This window comes from Oncorhynchus gorbuscha, linkage group LG06, assembly GCF_021184085.1.
Source record: "Oncorhynchus gorbuscha isolate QuinsamMale2020 ecotype Even-year linkage group LG06, OgorEven_v1.0, whole genome shotgun sequence".
NCBI classification, from domain to species: Eukaryota; Metazoa; Chordata; class Actinopteri; order Salmoniformes; family Salmonidae; genus Oncorhynchus; species Oncorhynchus gorbuscha.
Window position 1 is genome coordinate 30,611,301 of NC_060178.1, and position 12,915 is coordinate 30,624,215.

The 12,915-nt window shown below is 44.6% G+C and overlaps 1 protein-coding gene across 1 annotated transcript; it reads left to right on the forward strand.

The window, feature by feature from the left end:
- Window positions 1-12: 12 nt before the first annotated feature.
- LOC124037819 (histone H2A deubiquitinase MYSM1-like) lies at window positions 13-12,627 on the forward strand. The gene is made up of 16 exons (XM_046352915.1): window positions 13-209; window positions 7,226-7,301; window positions 7,406-7,476; window positions 7,578-7,655; window positions 7,748-7,832; window positions 7,920-8,018; window positions 8,148-8,881; window positions 9,029-9,159; window positions 9,300-9,400; window positions 9,645-9,805; window positions 9,893-9,998; window positions 10,177-10,251; window positions 10,368-10,556; window positions 10,634-10,766; window positions 10,851-11,014; window positions 11,523-12,627. Exons 1-16 carry the CDS (start codon window positions 151-153, stop codon window positions 11,889-11,891), a joined length of 2,631 nt encoding a protein of 876 aa, XP_046208871.1. The 5' UTR covers window positions 13-150; the 3' UTR covers window positions 11,892-12,627.
- The last annotated feature ends 288 nt before the right edge of the window (window positions 12,628-12,915 follow it).

Below are 12,915 nucleotides of genomic sequence, written 5' to 3' on the forward strand. Positions count from 1 at the left end.
TTTCATTTATCAGTAGTAATGAAGAAATGACGAAAGCAAAACATCGTTTAAAAGTGACCATCGCTCACCACTTAGTGTCGCTGTCGAGGAATCATGTCGGTATGGTGAGAGTACGCTCTTGCCCCCTTGTTTGAAATTTGGCTAGCCAACATGGCGGACGAGCTGGATGTCGTTGATATCGAAGGAGACGAATGTGATCCTGATTTAGGGTAAGAGCGTTTCTGTGTTTGATGGGCTAAAATGAATTAATATACAGTTTAGATATTTGGGCGATTCAAAGAATCAGAGCCATTAAATAACCCATTGGGAACTCAATAGGCATGGCTAGCACGGTAGACTTAGCTAGCTAACGTTAGCTAGCTGGTTTCGACAACAGGGTTGTTAAGACGGTTATTCGAGCTATACTGAACAAAAATAAACGCTATGTACGTCCCATGTATTTTGAGATCAAATAAAAGATGTTCCATACGCACAACCCATACTTACACCATTGGTTCACAGCAACAACAACAAATCAAATACAATTGTCTGCTTGTTTTAGTCAATTACATACCTACATTTAAGAAACATGTCTAAAGATTACTTTTCAATATTGCCTGCTCCTGAGTTTCCACTTCTTACAAAAAATACGTAATATCAAAGATTTTTAAAACTACCCCAAGATTGACCAGAGCCTGTCGTTTCCAATTTGAAACAAATTAATCAGTTGAAGTGAGCCAAGCACGAACTAGTGAGATCCTATTGGCGCGTTCTAGCATTTATTTGCATATTTCCATTCGGGAACCCCTACTCTGATGTTCCTCGTGCCCCTTTTCATGACTGTGTTAGTAGCCCTGGGAGTGCTAGGTAGATATTAACCTGAAACATTAAGCTAGCCAAGACCAACAACACAGACTGTACAGCTACAAGTAGTAGTGGAGTCATACTAAACAAATTAAAGGGGAACTGCACCTGCTGACTTGGCCTCATTTTTGGGCTTGCACCTCAAGAAATGCTGGCGGCCATGACAGAATCCAAATGTGAGTTGGCTTGGGGGTGTGTCCTTGCCACCACAAAGACACACCCATCTTTCAGAACCTTGTCCTTTCCTCCAGTCAATCGCAACAAACAAACCTGCAGGTTGACTTCAATAGCTACAGGCAGTTAGATGAGGAACACTCAACTCCTGGTCGCAGGATTTGCTAGTAACAAAATTGTTACCATCAGTCGATTCTTGTAAAAAATGGTCAATTGTGAAAACGCTTTGTCCTGTACAACTTCCGCTGGTTGCTGAAATTCATTATTTTAATAAAAACGTATCCAATACAACCACCAGTTGTGTTGCTCAACTCAGCGTGAATGTGCATGTGCCAATTGAATCATTTGTTCCTCATTTGTGTTGCTCGTACTACTTACTACATGAACTGAGATTCAGTTGGCACATGAAGTGAACTGGAATCGTGAGCACAACGATCAGGCTGGTTCCACCAGGCTAGGTATGCCCTGGACATTATATGCGTTTTATATACGTCTAAGCAACAAATAATGTCAGTTTACATAGATTGCATTTACAATTGTGTTATCAAAGTAATGAAGTGTGTTACCTTCTGTATTTAATACAAATGATGAGCCTGTGAAAGCTGTTGCCGCTGACAGGTGAACGTTGCTGGCCGGATACTTGCCAACATGTGGCTGACTGTTCTATTCATAGGAATGTTCACATCGAGGGCATGTCTGCATGATGCTGATGAAGGCTCCCTTGCTGGTCTTCTCAATGCTGCATGTTTGCCTGCAAACTGGACATCTTTAGAACAACTGCAACAGGCAATTTTTATCATATGGTGTTGACTAAGAGGGCCTGTGACAGGTTGATATAATAGACAGCCAAGTGGTAAATGTAAATTTGTTCTAAAGAAAGGACAATGCTTTTTGCTAATGTCCTTCACAACACCAAATGACTCTGCTAGTTGTATCTGCTTGTCTGAGGAATTGGCCTACTATTCACATAACACACATTACCTGTCGTTGTTGATGAAGCCATCTGTCGAGGGAGACTTGCAACAACAGGTACTTGTTCACGCATGACACTTATTCTGAGGTCTTGTCTGACAAGCTGTGCAAATAGCAAGTGAACAGTGAATTAAAGGATTTTCGGAGGTCGCTAAACTATTGCAATCACATTGCCGGACATGTTTTGATACCCACCTTCGCTCCTTTTGGTAGATCCCGGCAGTCCGTTCATGACCAGGGGATCAATCCGGCACCCAACTGTGCACTTTGTCTAACAGGAGGAACTGGGTCAACGATTGTCATCATCCCTAAATGATAAACATAGCTCGAGAAATAATGTAATCTGGTTTGGAAGATAATTCTATCCCTCACAGATGCAGACTGACTGGCGCCAGATTGGATTAGATTCGGGCCGGTGGCGCCGTTACACGATGCAACCAACTGTGACATGTTTTGCTATGGCCCTGGGTTGGTTTGAGTTTGTTGCTGCTAGTTAGTGCACTGTTGTAGTCAGACATGAATGAACTACTACCACCATAGCTGCATCAAACATGTGTGCTCTAGATATGGGTTGCACCTCCAGAGGATATTCTGATTGTTTAGTCTAAATTGCACTAATTTAGTAGCATGGAAATATAACATTGATAAAGTAGGCAAATAATTACTTGGAAACAACTGACATATTATGATGATGTCAAATTTACTTTAGTGAGATGGCAATGTTGCCATTAACTTTACTGTTACTAGCAAAATTCATAACATTGTCCCTGCCATCTTTGTTAGCTGGCTAAAGTTATACTGCATATCAAGTCAATTTAGCGACATCACAATCACGACAAAAGGTTTCCCCAACTAACTATTTGCCTTTTGAAATGTTTCCTAGCCAAATCAGATTTGTATTGAGGTAGACTAGCTGGCTAGTTAGGGATAAGTATTATCAAGGTATACATAACCAGCAGTCTATGACCTAGCTAGCGGTATACTCCCCACCACTGGGGACCAACAAACTCCAACCTATTCCGCATGATAAGGGTCCTTCGGCAGGGCATGCAAACCATAGTTGGCCAATCCGTATAGGGCTTTTCAGTCTAACACGGTCATGATCCTTTAAACGCATTGAAGGCCATGAAACAATGGAGCGCCATTCAATGAGGGGGTTTGTTCATCTGGGCCAGATTACCACGGCGGGAGGAGTTTAAACCGGGTAAAAAGGGATTGCAATCGTTTTCGAACTGGGCTGCCTCCCGGGTGTGAGCCAGGTGCCCTCTGGCCAACGGCGAAGTCCGCTCAAAAAGTAATTGCTTTTCATAAAAACACTTTGTCTGTCTTCCCAATGAAAGCTGGTTTGAAAATTCAAACATTTTATTTTATGGAAAAGACGATTCACCGAGCTGCCTTATTGACAACATGACCAAGTGGCGTAGATTACTGTTTAATTTGACAAGAACGCTCCCCCAGTAACTGTGTTCGAATACCCATACTAACATACTGTATACTACATACTTAATGAGTATATACTAAATACTATTAGTTCATTTTAGTATACTGTTAACAAGCGGTAACCCTTCAGTTGAGCGTACTAGTGCTTCGCCTGTCTACCGGAAGTTGATGCTGTTGCTATGCAACTGCTTGCTAGCTTGTTAGCGTAACAAATTACTAGCTAGACATTTTATGACTTCGGGTGTGTTCTTAAATTCAATTTGTAGTGCCAGAGTGCGTTCGAAGATTCAGAGTGTTGTCCGTTCTTAAATTCAGAGCGTTTCGCTCTCGGGAGCACACTGGGTTAAATTTATATCCACTCGCGTTGGACTTCGGCTGCATATTTTCCACCATTTTCTTCAAATCTGAAAACGTGACGCCACGCCCATTTTCTGAAGAATTGGGTTATGGGCCCTAAAAGCACGGAAATAGTGTTGATTGCTTGTATTTTAAAATAATTATATATTTTATTTTATTAACAACAAATCAATAAATAAAGCACATGAGGGAACACAAGCATACATAGATTACAAACAATGGACAATCGAGCTAGGTGGTACAATATCACATTACAATTACACAAGGACCTTAAGGGACATGCATATAATTACAATTCTAACAGCGTTTCTGTTAGTAGAGCATTTAACAGTCTTAAAATACAGTTCGATTTCTTTTTGTAGGGTACGAAAATGTGGTTTTCTGTTTGTAAATGTACATTTGTGTATATGAAATTTGGCCAAAAGAATAATTAAATTAATTACATAAAAATGTTTCAGCTTATTTCTATTGTATGTAAAGAATCCAAACAGTACATCTCTCCACAATAGTGTAAAATCTTCATAAATGTGTTCAATTATAAACCTACTGATGTCTTGCCACAGTTTTCTTACATGAATAAAATGCCAAACAAGATGAAACACTGTTTCTGGGTGGTCATTACAAAAGGAGCAATTTGAGTTGATGTTTTCCTTAAACTTCTTCATATAGTGGTTGTCAGGATGATATTTATGAATAATTTTAAAGGAAACTTCCTTAATTTTGTTAACAAGTAGGTATGTGTGTGGCAACATCCAAACTTTTTTTCCAACAGATATGATCAATAAATCCATTCCAATAAGGCATGACATAAGGTATAGATACAACATCCTGCTGAAACAAGGATCGTATCGCTCTGTTGTTGAATGGACCAAAAGAGAAACAAATCTTTCCTACTGATGAGTCAACAGGGTCAATAGAAGGTAGGCTCTGGGGGTCAGGTCTTTCCTACTGATGAGTCAACAGGGTCAATAGAAGGTAGGCTCTGGGGGTCAGGTCTTTCCTACTGATGAGTCAACAGGGTCAATAGAAGGTAGGCTCTGAGGGTCAGGTCTTTCCTACTGATGAGTCAACAGGGTCAATAGAAGATAGGCTCTGGGGGTCAGGTCTTTCCTACTGATGAGTCAACAGGGTCAATAGATGGTAGGCTCTGGGGGTCAGGTCTTTCCTACTGATGAGTCAACAGGGTCAATAGAAGGTAGGCTCTGGGGGTCAGGTCTTTCCTACTGATGAGTCAACAGGGTCAATAGAAGGTAGGCTCTGAGGGTCAGGTCTTTCCTACTGATGAGTCAACAGGGTCAATAGGTAGGCAGGCTCTGGGGGTCAGGTCTTTCCTACTGATGAGTCAACAGGATCAATAGAAGGTAGGCTCTGGGGGTCAGGTCTTTCCTACTGATGAGTCAACAGGGTCAATAGAAGGTAGGCTCTGGGGGTCAGGTCTTTCCTACTGATGAGTCAACAGGGTCAATAGAAGGTAGGCTCTGGGGGTCAGGTCTTTCCTACTGATGAGTCAACAGGGTCAATAGAAGGTAGGCTCTGAGGGTCAGGTCTTTCCTACTGATGAGTCAACAGGGTCAATAGGTAGGCAGGCTCTGGGGGTCAGGTCTTTCCTACTGATGAGTCAACAGGGTCAATAGAAGATAGGCTCTGAGGGTCAGGTCTTTCCTACTGATGAGTCAACAGGGTCAATAGAAGGTAGGCTCTGAGGGTCAGGTCTTTCCTACTGATGAGTCAACAGGGTCAATAGGTAGGCAGGCTCTGGGGGTCAGGTCTTTCCTACTGATGAGTCAACAGGGTCAATAGAAGGTAGGCTCTGGGGGTCAGGTCTTTCCTACTGATGAGTCAACAGGGTCAATAGAAGGTAGGCTCTGGGGGTCAGGTCTTTCCTACTGATGAGTCAACAGGGTCAATAGAAGGTAGGCTCTGAGGGTCAGGTCTTTCCTACTGATGAGTCAACAGGGTCAATAGAAGGTAGGCTCTGAGGGTCAGGTCTTTCCTACTGATGAGTCAACAGGGTCAATAGAAGGTAGGCTCTGGGGGTCAGGTCTTTCCTACTGATGAGTCAACAGGGTCAATAGAAGGTAGGCTCTGAGGGTCCATTGCTTGTATACTTCGTATTTTTTCGAATGTAGTACGATATCCGGGAACTTTTGGCATACTAACTATATCCACACTATGACCAATAGACATACTGTATACTCAATTTAAGTCACAAATAGTATGGTTAGTGTGAGTATTTGAACACAGCTAGAGTTAGGTAACACATTGGTTCCTTTGTAGGTGATGACAATCCGCGGTGTCCCACGTGGCCCACGTGCAATCAAGCAACTCTACCAACTCCATCCCAGGGACGAGGTTTGGCGGGGGTCTCGCCATACTATACGAACCTCCGGCAGAGGATCATCTGCATACAGTCTACCCGCAGCCGTCATTTCCTCTCTGCCTTTGACTGGGTCTTGCTGCTTGTGGTTGAGGCCTCTTCCTGTCCTTCCGCATTTTCTTGTTCTTGTCTCCGTGTTCCCAGAGTTCTGTCTGGGGACTGGAGGAGTCATCAGGTCATAGTGACTAGGCTCATTCACAACATGTGCCATTGCCCGGTTCAACCCGGGCCAGCGTAATAGAACTCTCTTAATGAAGGGAAGGGGAGGGGCGATTTGCACGTGGATCTTGGCACATGGGGGCATGATGAATTCAAAACCAACCTTCATTTACTCGTTGTGACGCACTGAGGTTCCAAACTCTGTTTTAGACGAGACTGACTGACAAATTATCTTACTTAACTTTTTTTTGTACATTTTGACACTATAATAAATGTTTGACTCCTATCGATGCCACATAGACCATTTTCAAAGGGATTTAAAAATAAAAAATAATTTAGAGGCAGTTGTCTTACATGAGGAAATGTGTACCCTACTTGGACACCGGGTCCCCACAATTTCCCACTCTAACCACAGGGCTCATCTCGCAGTCTCAATTTCCCTACGTGGGAGAATTGTGAACCATAGATCGGGATTTTTTTGACCTTGTTAACGTTACATGTACATTGAACAACACATTGACTTTTGTCATGTTTTGTTATTTCAGTACAACAACAAAATATTTACGAGGAAGTTGTCTCTTACAATGGGGGTCAATGGGAAAGAATGTTTGTTTCGTGGTCGAGGGGAGTTCCTGCATATGACGTGATTATCGACACGCAGTCCACGCGAAACCCAACGTTCATGACCCAACGTCCACTCCACTGTCTTTGCTGCAGCAGATGAGAATTTTTCTCCAGATTAATCAGGAATTCCTGCTTTTCTGACTATTATCCTCCGTTCACATATAATAGGGACTAACCTATCCCCGAGCTAACATTTAGATGTTCCTGCTTTTCTATGTTCTCCTTGTTATGACATTTGTTATAGTCATACATAGCTAATAACTATAATTCCTATTTCAGGGACTTCGGTGACAGAGCAGCGCTACTCCAGAACCAGTACATGCAGTCAGCATGGAAGACCAATACTGGCGTCCTAGTAAGAAGTGTTGCTGCCAAAGAAAAATTCCATTGCATCATATAAGTGGGTACTCTGTGTATTGGTCTGTGTGTGTGTGTGTTGACTCTTTCTCTCCCCAATAGCCGTGGGAGCTGGACCGCTCCATCAGTGCAGAGAACAGAGAAGTGATCGAGAACATGTTGATGGAGGAGCAGTATCCTTCTCATGGACCATAGACACACCCCGGGTCAGATTGGAATGTTTGTTTGTCTGTCTTGATACATGATGTGTTCTAGTCCTTAAGCACTTCTCTAGGTATTATCTGACGGGGAAAGAGATGCCTGAGAGTGTGTGGGCCAACGCTCCACCTAACCCTAAACCCAAATTGAAGAGGTTAGTCAGGTTTTCTTGTGTGTGAACTCTTCCGGGCGGTATTGTGTTCTTTCCCCTCTGACGTGATACTGTGACTGCCATGTTGTCCCCAGGTCTCCAGCTAAGTCCTCAGCTTCAGGCTCCTCGACAGCCACTCGCTGGTCTCAGCAGGAGAAGGTGCTGTTTGAGACAGGACTGGTATGACCCTCTCCTTTCCTCTCCTTTCCTCTCCTGTCTCATTGATCTTAAATGACTCCCTACTTTCTATATGCCCTGAACCCGCAGGCTCAGTTTGGCCGTAGATGGACTAAGATCTCCAAGCTGGTAGGCAGCCGGACCGTTTTCCAGGTTAAGAGCTACGCCAGACAGTACTTCAAACACAAGGTAACACTGTCCTCTAGTCTACACCTCTCCCAGCTCAGCCAACCAGGATATATTAGAGATATCCTCCAGTCTCTGTCCTCTCTCATCATCCTCTCACCATTTCAGTCTCTCCCTCCTCTCTGCCTGCAGGTGAAATCAGAGGGCAATACTACTGCTGTGGCGCCTCCTACAGCTCCGGTGGTGTTAGGCCATGTCCCAGAGACAAGCTCAGCATTCTCCACCTCTGGCCTGTCTGTCCCCAGCCATCTGTCAGCTCTGACCAACGTTGTCCGGATAGAGAGACTGGGTGACGAAGAGGAGGAAGAGGTGGACATCACTGATGACCTCAGTGATGAGGGAGGGAGTGGAGGAGGGGTTGGAGTGATAGGAGAAAACAGAAGGATTGAGGGGAAGGGAGAGGACCTTCGGGCAGGAGTTCATACTGAGACATGTGAGCCTGGAGCCCCAGGGGAGCTGGACAACCAGGGAGAGACCCACCAGGACCTATCCAACCAGACACTCCCCAGCCTGGGAGAGACTGATCAGGAGCAGCCTAACTGTAGCCCTCCATCCTCCCTCACAACCCCCTCCCCCTGCCTAGTGCAGGCCCCCAGTGGACTGTGTGAGGGGGGCACTGCTGAGCCCCAGAGGGACCCAGTAGAGTCTGGAGAGGATACAGGGGGGTCTAGGTGGACAGAGGCAGGGGAGGGGGAGGAGTCTGAAGAGGAAGAGGAGGAGCTTAAATACCCCGAGCAGGAAGTGGAGCTGGACCCGGCAACCATCACAGAGGAGGAGAAACAAGCTATCCCAGAATTCTTTGAGGGACGACCATCCAAAACCCCAGGAAGATATCTGAGGATCAGGAACTACATCCTGGATCAATGGTACACACACACACACACACACACACACACACACACACACACACACACACACACACACACACACACACACACACACACACACACACACACCAATCAGAGACATCAAGGTTTAATTTTCAACATGCTTTTTGTGTGTGTTTGTCTCAGGTTGAAGAGTAAGCCCAGGTACTTGAACAAGACGTCAGTGCGTCCTGGCCTGAAGAACTGTGGAGATGTCAACTGTATTGGCAGAATACACACCTACCTGGAGTTGATAGGAGCCATCAACTTCAACTGTGGTAACTAGGACCCACTTTCTGGTGTGTCATTGTCTCTTTCTTTTTCTCAGTCTCTCTCTCTGTTCCTCTTACTTATGCAAATTTTTCTGCTTACATTTTTTTTGTCTGACCTGTCATTTCTGTCTCCACCCTCCATCCAGACCAGGCGGTGTATAACCGTCCCAGGATGGTGGATCGGTCCAAACCCAGAGACAGCAGAGACACTCTGGAATACCAACTGGCACAGAGACTACAGAGCATGGTGAGACAACCCATGACCTCTAACCTCTGACCCCCTACTGTCCATCAGATCAACACTTGGCTATGTTAGGTATTTGTCAGGCTTAGGTTTATATGTCATTTGTTTGTTTTATTAAAGGTCCCTAAACACTACTGTTGTATTTATATTACAGTTCTATGTCAGGTTCATGATGGCTCTTCATCAGGTGTATGTGAGATGTGTATGACATGCTGTTAATGGGTTGTTGATTGGTTGTGTGTCGTAGCGAACCAGGAAGCGTCGTGTGAGGGACGTGTGGGGGAACTGGCGTGACGCTAAAGACCTGGAGGGACAGACATACGAGCACCTGAGTGCAGAGGAGCTAGCCCTGAGGAGAGAGGAGATGAGACGGCAATCTAAACCCTGTAAAGTCTCCAGGCACAGAAGGTGAGCGGGTGATGTATACTAGGAAATACTGTGGTTCCTTATAAATGTGTACTGTAGATGTGGTGTTAAAAGTCTCTCCGTCATCAGGTTGCTGGATCCGTTCCAGTTGATTCCGTGCCGTGTGTTTGGAGAGGACAGACCAGAGCCCTTCCAGGTGATAGTGTGTGCTGAGGCTCTCCTCATCATGGACATGGTAAGTACATACATCTACACAAATATTTAATAAAGTACTCTCTTCATAAAGAACTGTGTAATAGAGTACTATCTTATCTAATATAGCAACTGTGTTTACACATGGACACACAGAGCGAGATATCAGTGTGGGTTCTTTACCAAGGCTTAGGTCTTTTTTTGTTTGTATTTTTACCCAGCATGCTCATGTGTCGATGGGAGAGGTTATCGGCCTACTGGGAGGAGCTTACAGCGAGGAGGACAAAGTCCTGAAGGTGATACCACCACCGTGGTGGTGATGATGATGATGATGATGATGATAAAGGAAATACTGATAACACTAGTATATCCCGCGTGTGTCTCTCTGTATCCGTGTGTGTCTTTGTCCTAGATCTTTGCAGCAGAGCCTTGTAACAGTGTGAGTACAGGTCTGCAGTGTGAGATGGACCCGTTGTCTCAGACTCAGGCCTGTGAGATGCTGTCTAGCCTGGGCTCGGCTGTAGTGGGATGGTACCACTCTCACCCCACCTTCCACCCTAACCCTTCTCTACGGGATATACACACACAGGACCAGTTCCAGGTACATATAGCTGTGTGTGCGCATGTGACTGTGTGTGTGTGCACGTGTGTTCTGACTCTGCCACTCCTCTCTCTCAGAGTTATTTCTCTCGAGGTGGAGCCCCCTTTATTGGGATGATTGTGAGTCCGTTTGACCCCGCTAACCCCTCCCCACGTTCCCAGACCACCTGCCTGATGGTCAGAGAGGACCAAGGACCTACAGGACCACAGAGTACGACACACACACCTCTTAACATTACCCCTTTTACAACCCATTGTCAACCTGGCATATTCATCCTCTCTCTCTCTTTCTCAGAGCTGCCCTACAGGTTTGACTACCAGTGTTCCCAGCAGCAGCCTGACTGGGGCCAGCTGATGAGGAGGGCAGAGTGGATCATCTGCAAATATAAACATGCCCACGGCAGTGTCCAGATGGACAGGTTGTTCCGCAGGGACTCTCATCTGACCTGTCTAGAGAAGGTAGATCACACTGCCTCCCTGGCTCATATCGCTGTCTCACCTATAGAGATAGAGGACTCTAGTGCGCAAAAGCCAGTTTTAGCATGGGTAGTGCCATTGAGGACTTTCACCATTTTAGAAGTAGTTAACTGAGTGGGACTTTAAATGGGTTAAGGAAGGATCACATAATTCCATCTGGTTCATCGGGAGGGATCAGCCCATTAATTATACTCTTGAACAAACATTCCATAAATGCAGGTGGCATTAAATTGCCAACCTGGTCTTTATACCGGTTGTCTTCAAACCGCACACTAGGTGGCAGTATACACCCTTTCAGTTTGTTTACTAACTCAGTCGCCTTAGTGGGAAAAATACAAAGAGTCCTCTATCATTCTCTATTGTCTAACCCCTCCTCTCTGCTGTCTGTCTTTTCTCATTTTGCTCTCACCACCCCTGCCTCACTTCTATCTCTCAACCCCTGTCTCACCTACTCTCTCCTTCCTGACTCACCCTCTGTATCTCTCTTTAGATGATGGCATCTTTAGGGCGATATCTGGAGCCCCTGCCAGAGGAGGGAGGTCCCTTCCTTTCCCAGATCCATGCTCTCTTCCAGTCTCACTTTGTTTCCCAGCAACCCAGAGACCAGGATGAGAGCGGAACCTCTGGCTCCCCAGAGCCAATCGACGCCCATGCCTTCCCCTTCGCTCAGCCAATCAACGTCAGCTTAACAGGAGACACAGGAACACAGGAAAACTGGGAGAATGAATCTGTCTCTCCAACTGATAATTTAGAAACGCCTAATATCAAAACTATTAACTCACACCAAGCTAAAGAAGAGATCTCACATCCAATACGGTTTGGTTCTGTGTTGTTGACTGGTCATGATTATCTATTCTGAATCTAATTGGTTTCTTTATGCATCCGGTTCTTAGTGTTTTAGGTTTATTAGTAGGCGTACTTGATTTAGCTCGACTGCAGCTCTCGAGAACACAAGGGGGCTTACATCCAGTCTCCATCTTGGGTTCTCAGCTGATGGTATGGAGCACAGCTGGCTCCATGTGAACTACATTCCCGACTATCTGTTTTAACATTTAGAAATGTTAATATTCCTTGCAATACGGTTTTGGAAACATTTGGAACTCAACTTTCAGTAGCAGCGAGACAGAATCCATAAAATACGAAAGATACGATTACAGAACACAGTTTAGCAAAGTTTCACTGACTGAAGCACAGCCTCCAAGTTCTGTCTCGTTCATATGAAAGTTAAGTTCTAAATATTTGCTCAACATTATTCCGTGCGAGGCGTATTTGCGTTTAGGCAGCATTTGGACAGCGTTGGGGAATTTGCCTCACAAGGCTAAAGGGGACATCATTGGCTCAATGTAATAAAATGGAATTGGAGTCATGAATAATTGTAATCTGGGGGCGGCAGGGTAGCCTAGTGGTTAGAGTGTTGGACTATTAACCGGAAGGTTGCAAGTTCAAATCCCAGAGCTGACATGGTACAAATCTGTCGCCCTTGAACAGGCAGTTAACCGACTGTTCCTAGGCCGTCATTGTAAATAAGAGTTTGTTCTTAACTGACTTGCCTGGTAAAATAAAGGTAAACAACAAAATAAATCTCAACTGCTGCACTATGTGGAGTTTTTTTTTTCAAAAGGGAAAACTGCCAGCCTGTGGTTGCACAGGGCTTAGCTAAATCAAGTGTGCCTACTGTTTTATATGGCTTTATGCTGTATTGAATTAACAAAACCGTTGCTCGAACAAGTGATGTAGCAATATCACATTTTTAAATGTTATTTTTCATAGCATATGTATTGTAGGTTATACCAATCCACCTTTCAAATAAAAGGGTTGAAAGTCAAACATTTAAATGTTTGGGTTTGCACACTTGAAAAACAGAAAATAGTATGCTATATCAC

Excerpts from the sequence above, each read along its gene's own strand:
- LOC124037819 (XM_046352915.1), top strand. The coding sequence starts at position 151 with ATGGCGGACGAGCTGGATGTCGTTGATATCGAAGGAGACGAATGTGAT. Across the intron at positions 7,302-7,405 it reads AGACCAATACTGGCGTCCTA|CCGTGGGAGCTGGACCGCTC; the intron begins GTAAGAAGTGTT and ends TCTCCCCAATAG. Across the intron at positions 9,160-9,299 it reads AGCCATCAACTTCAACTGTG|ACCAGGCGGTGTATAACCGT; the intron begins GTAACTAGGACC and ends CCCTCCATCCAG.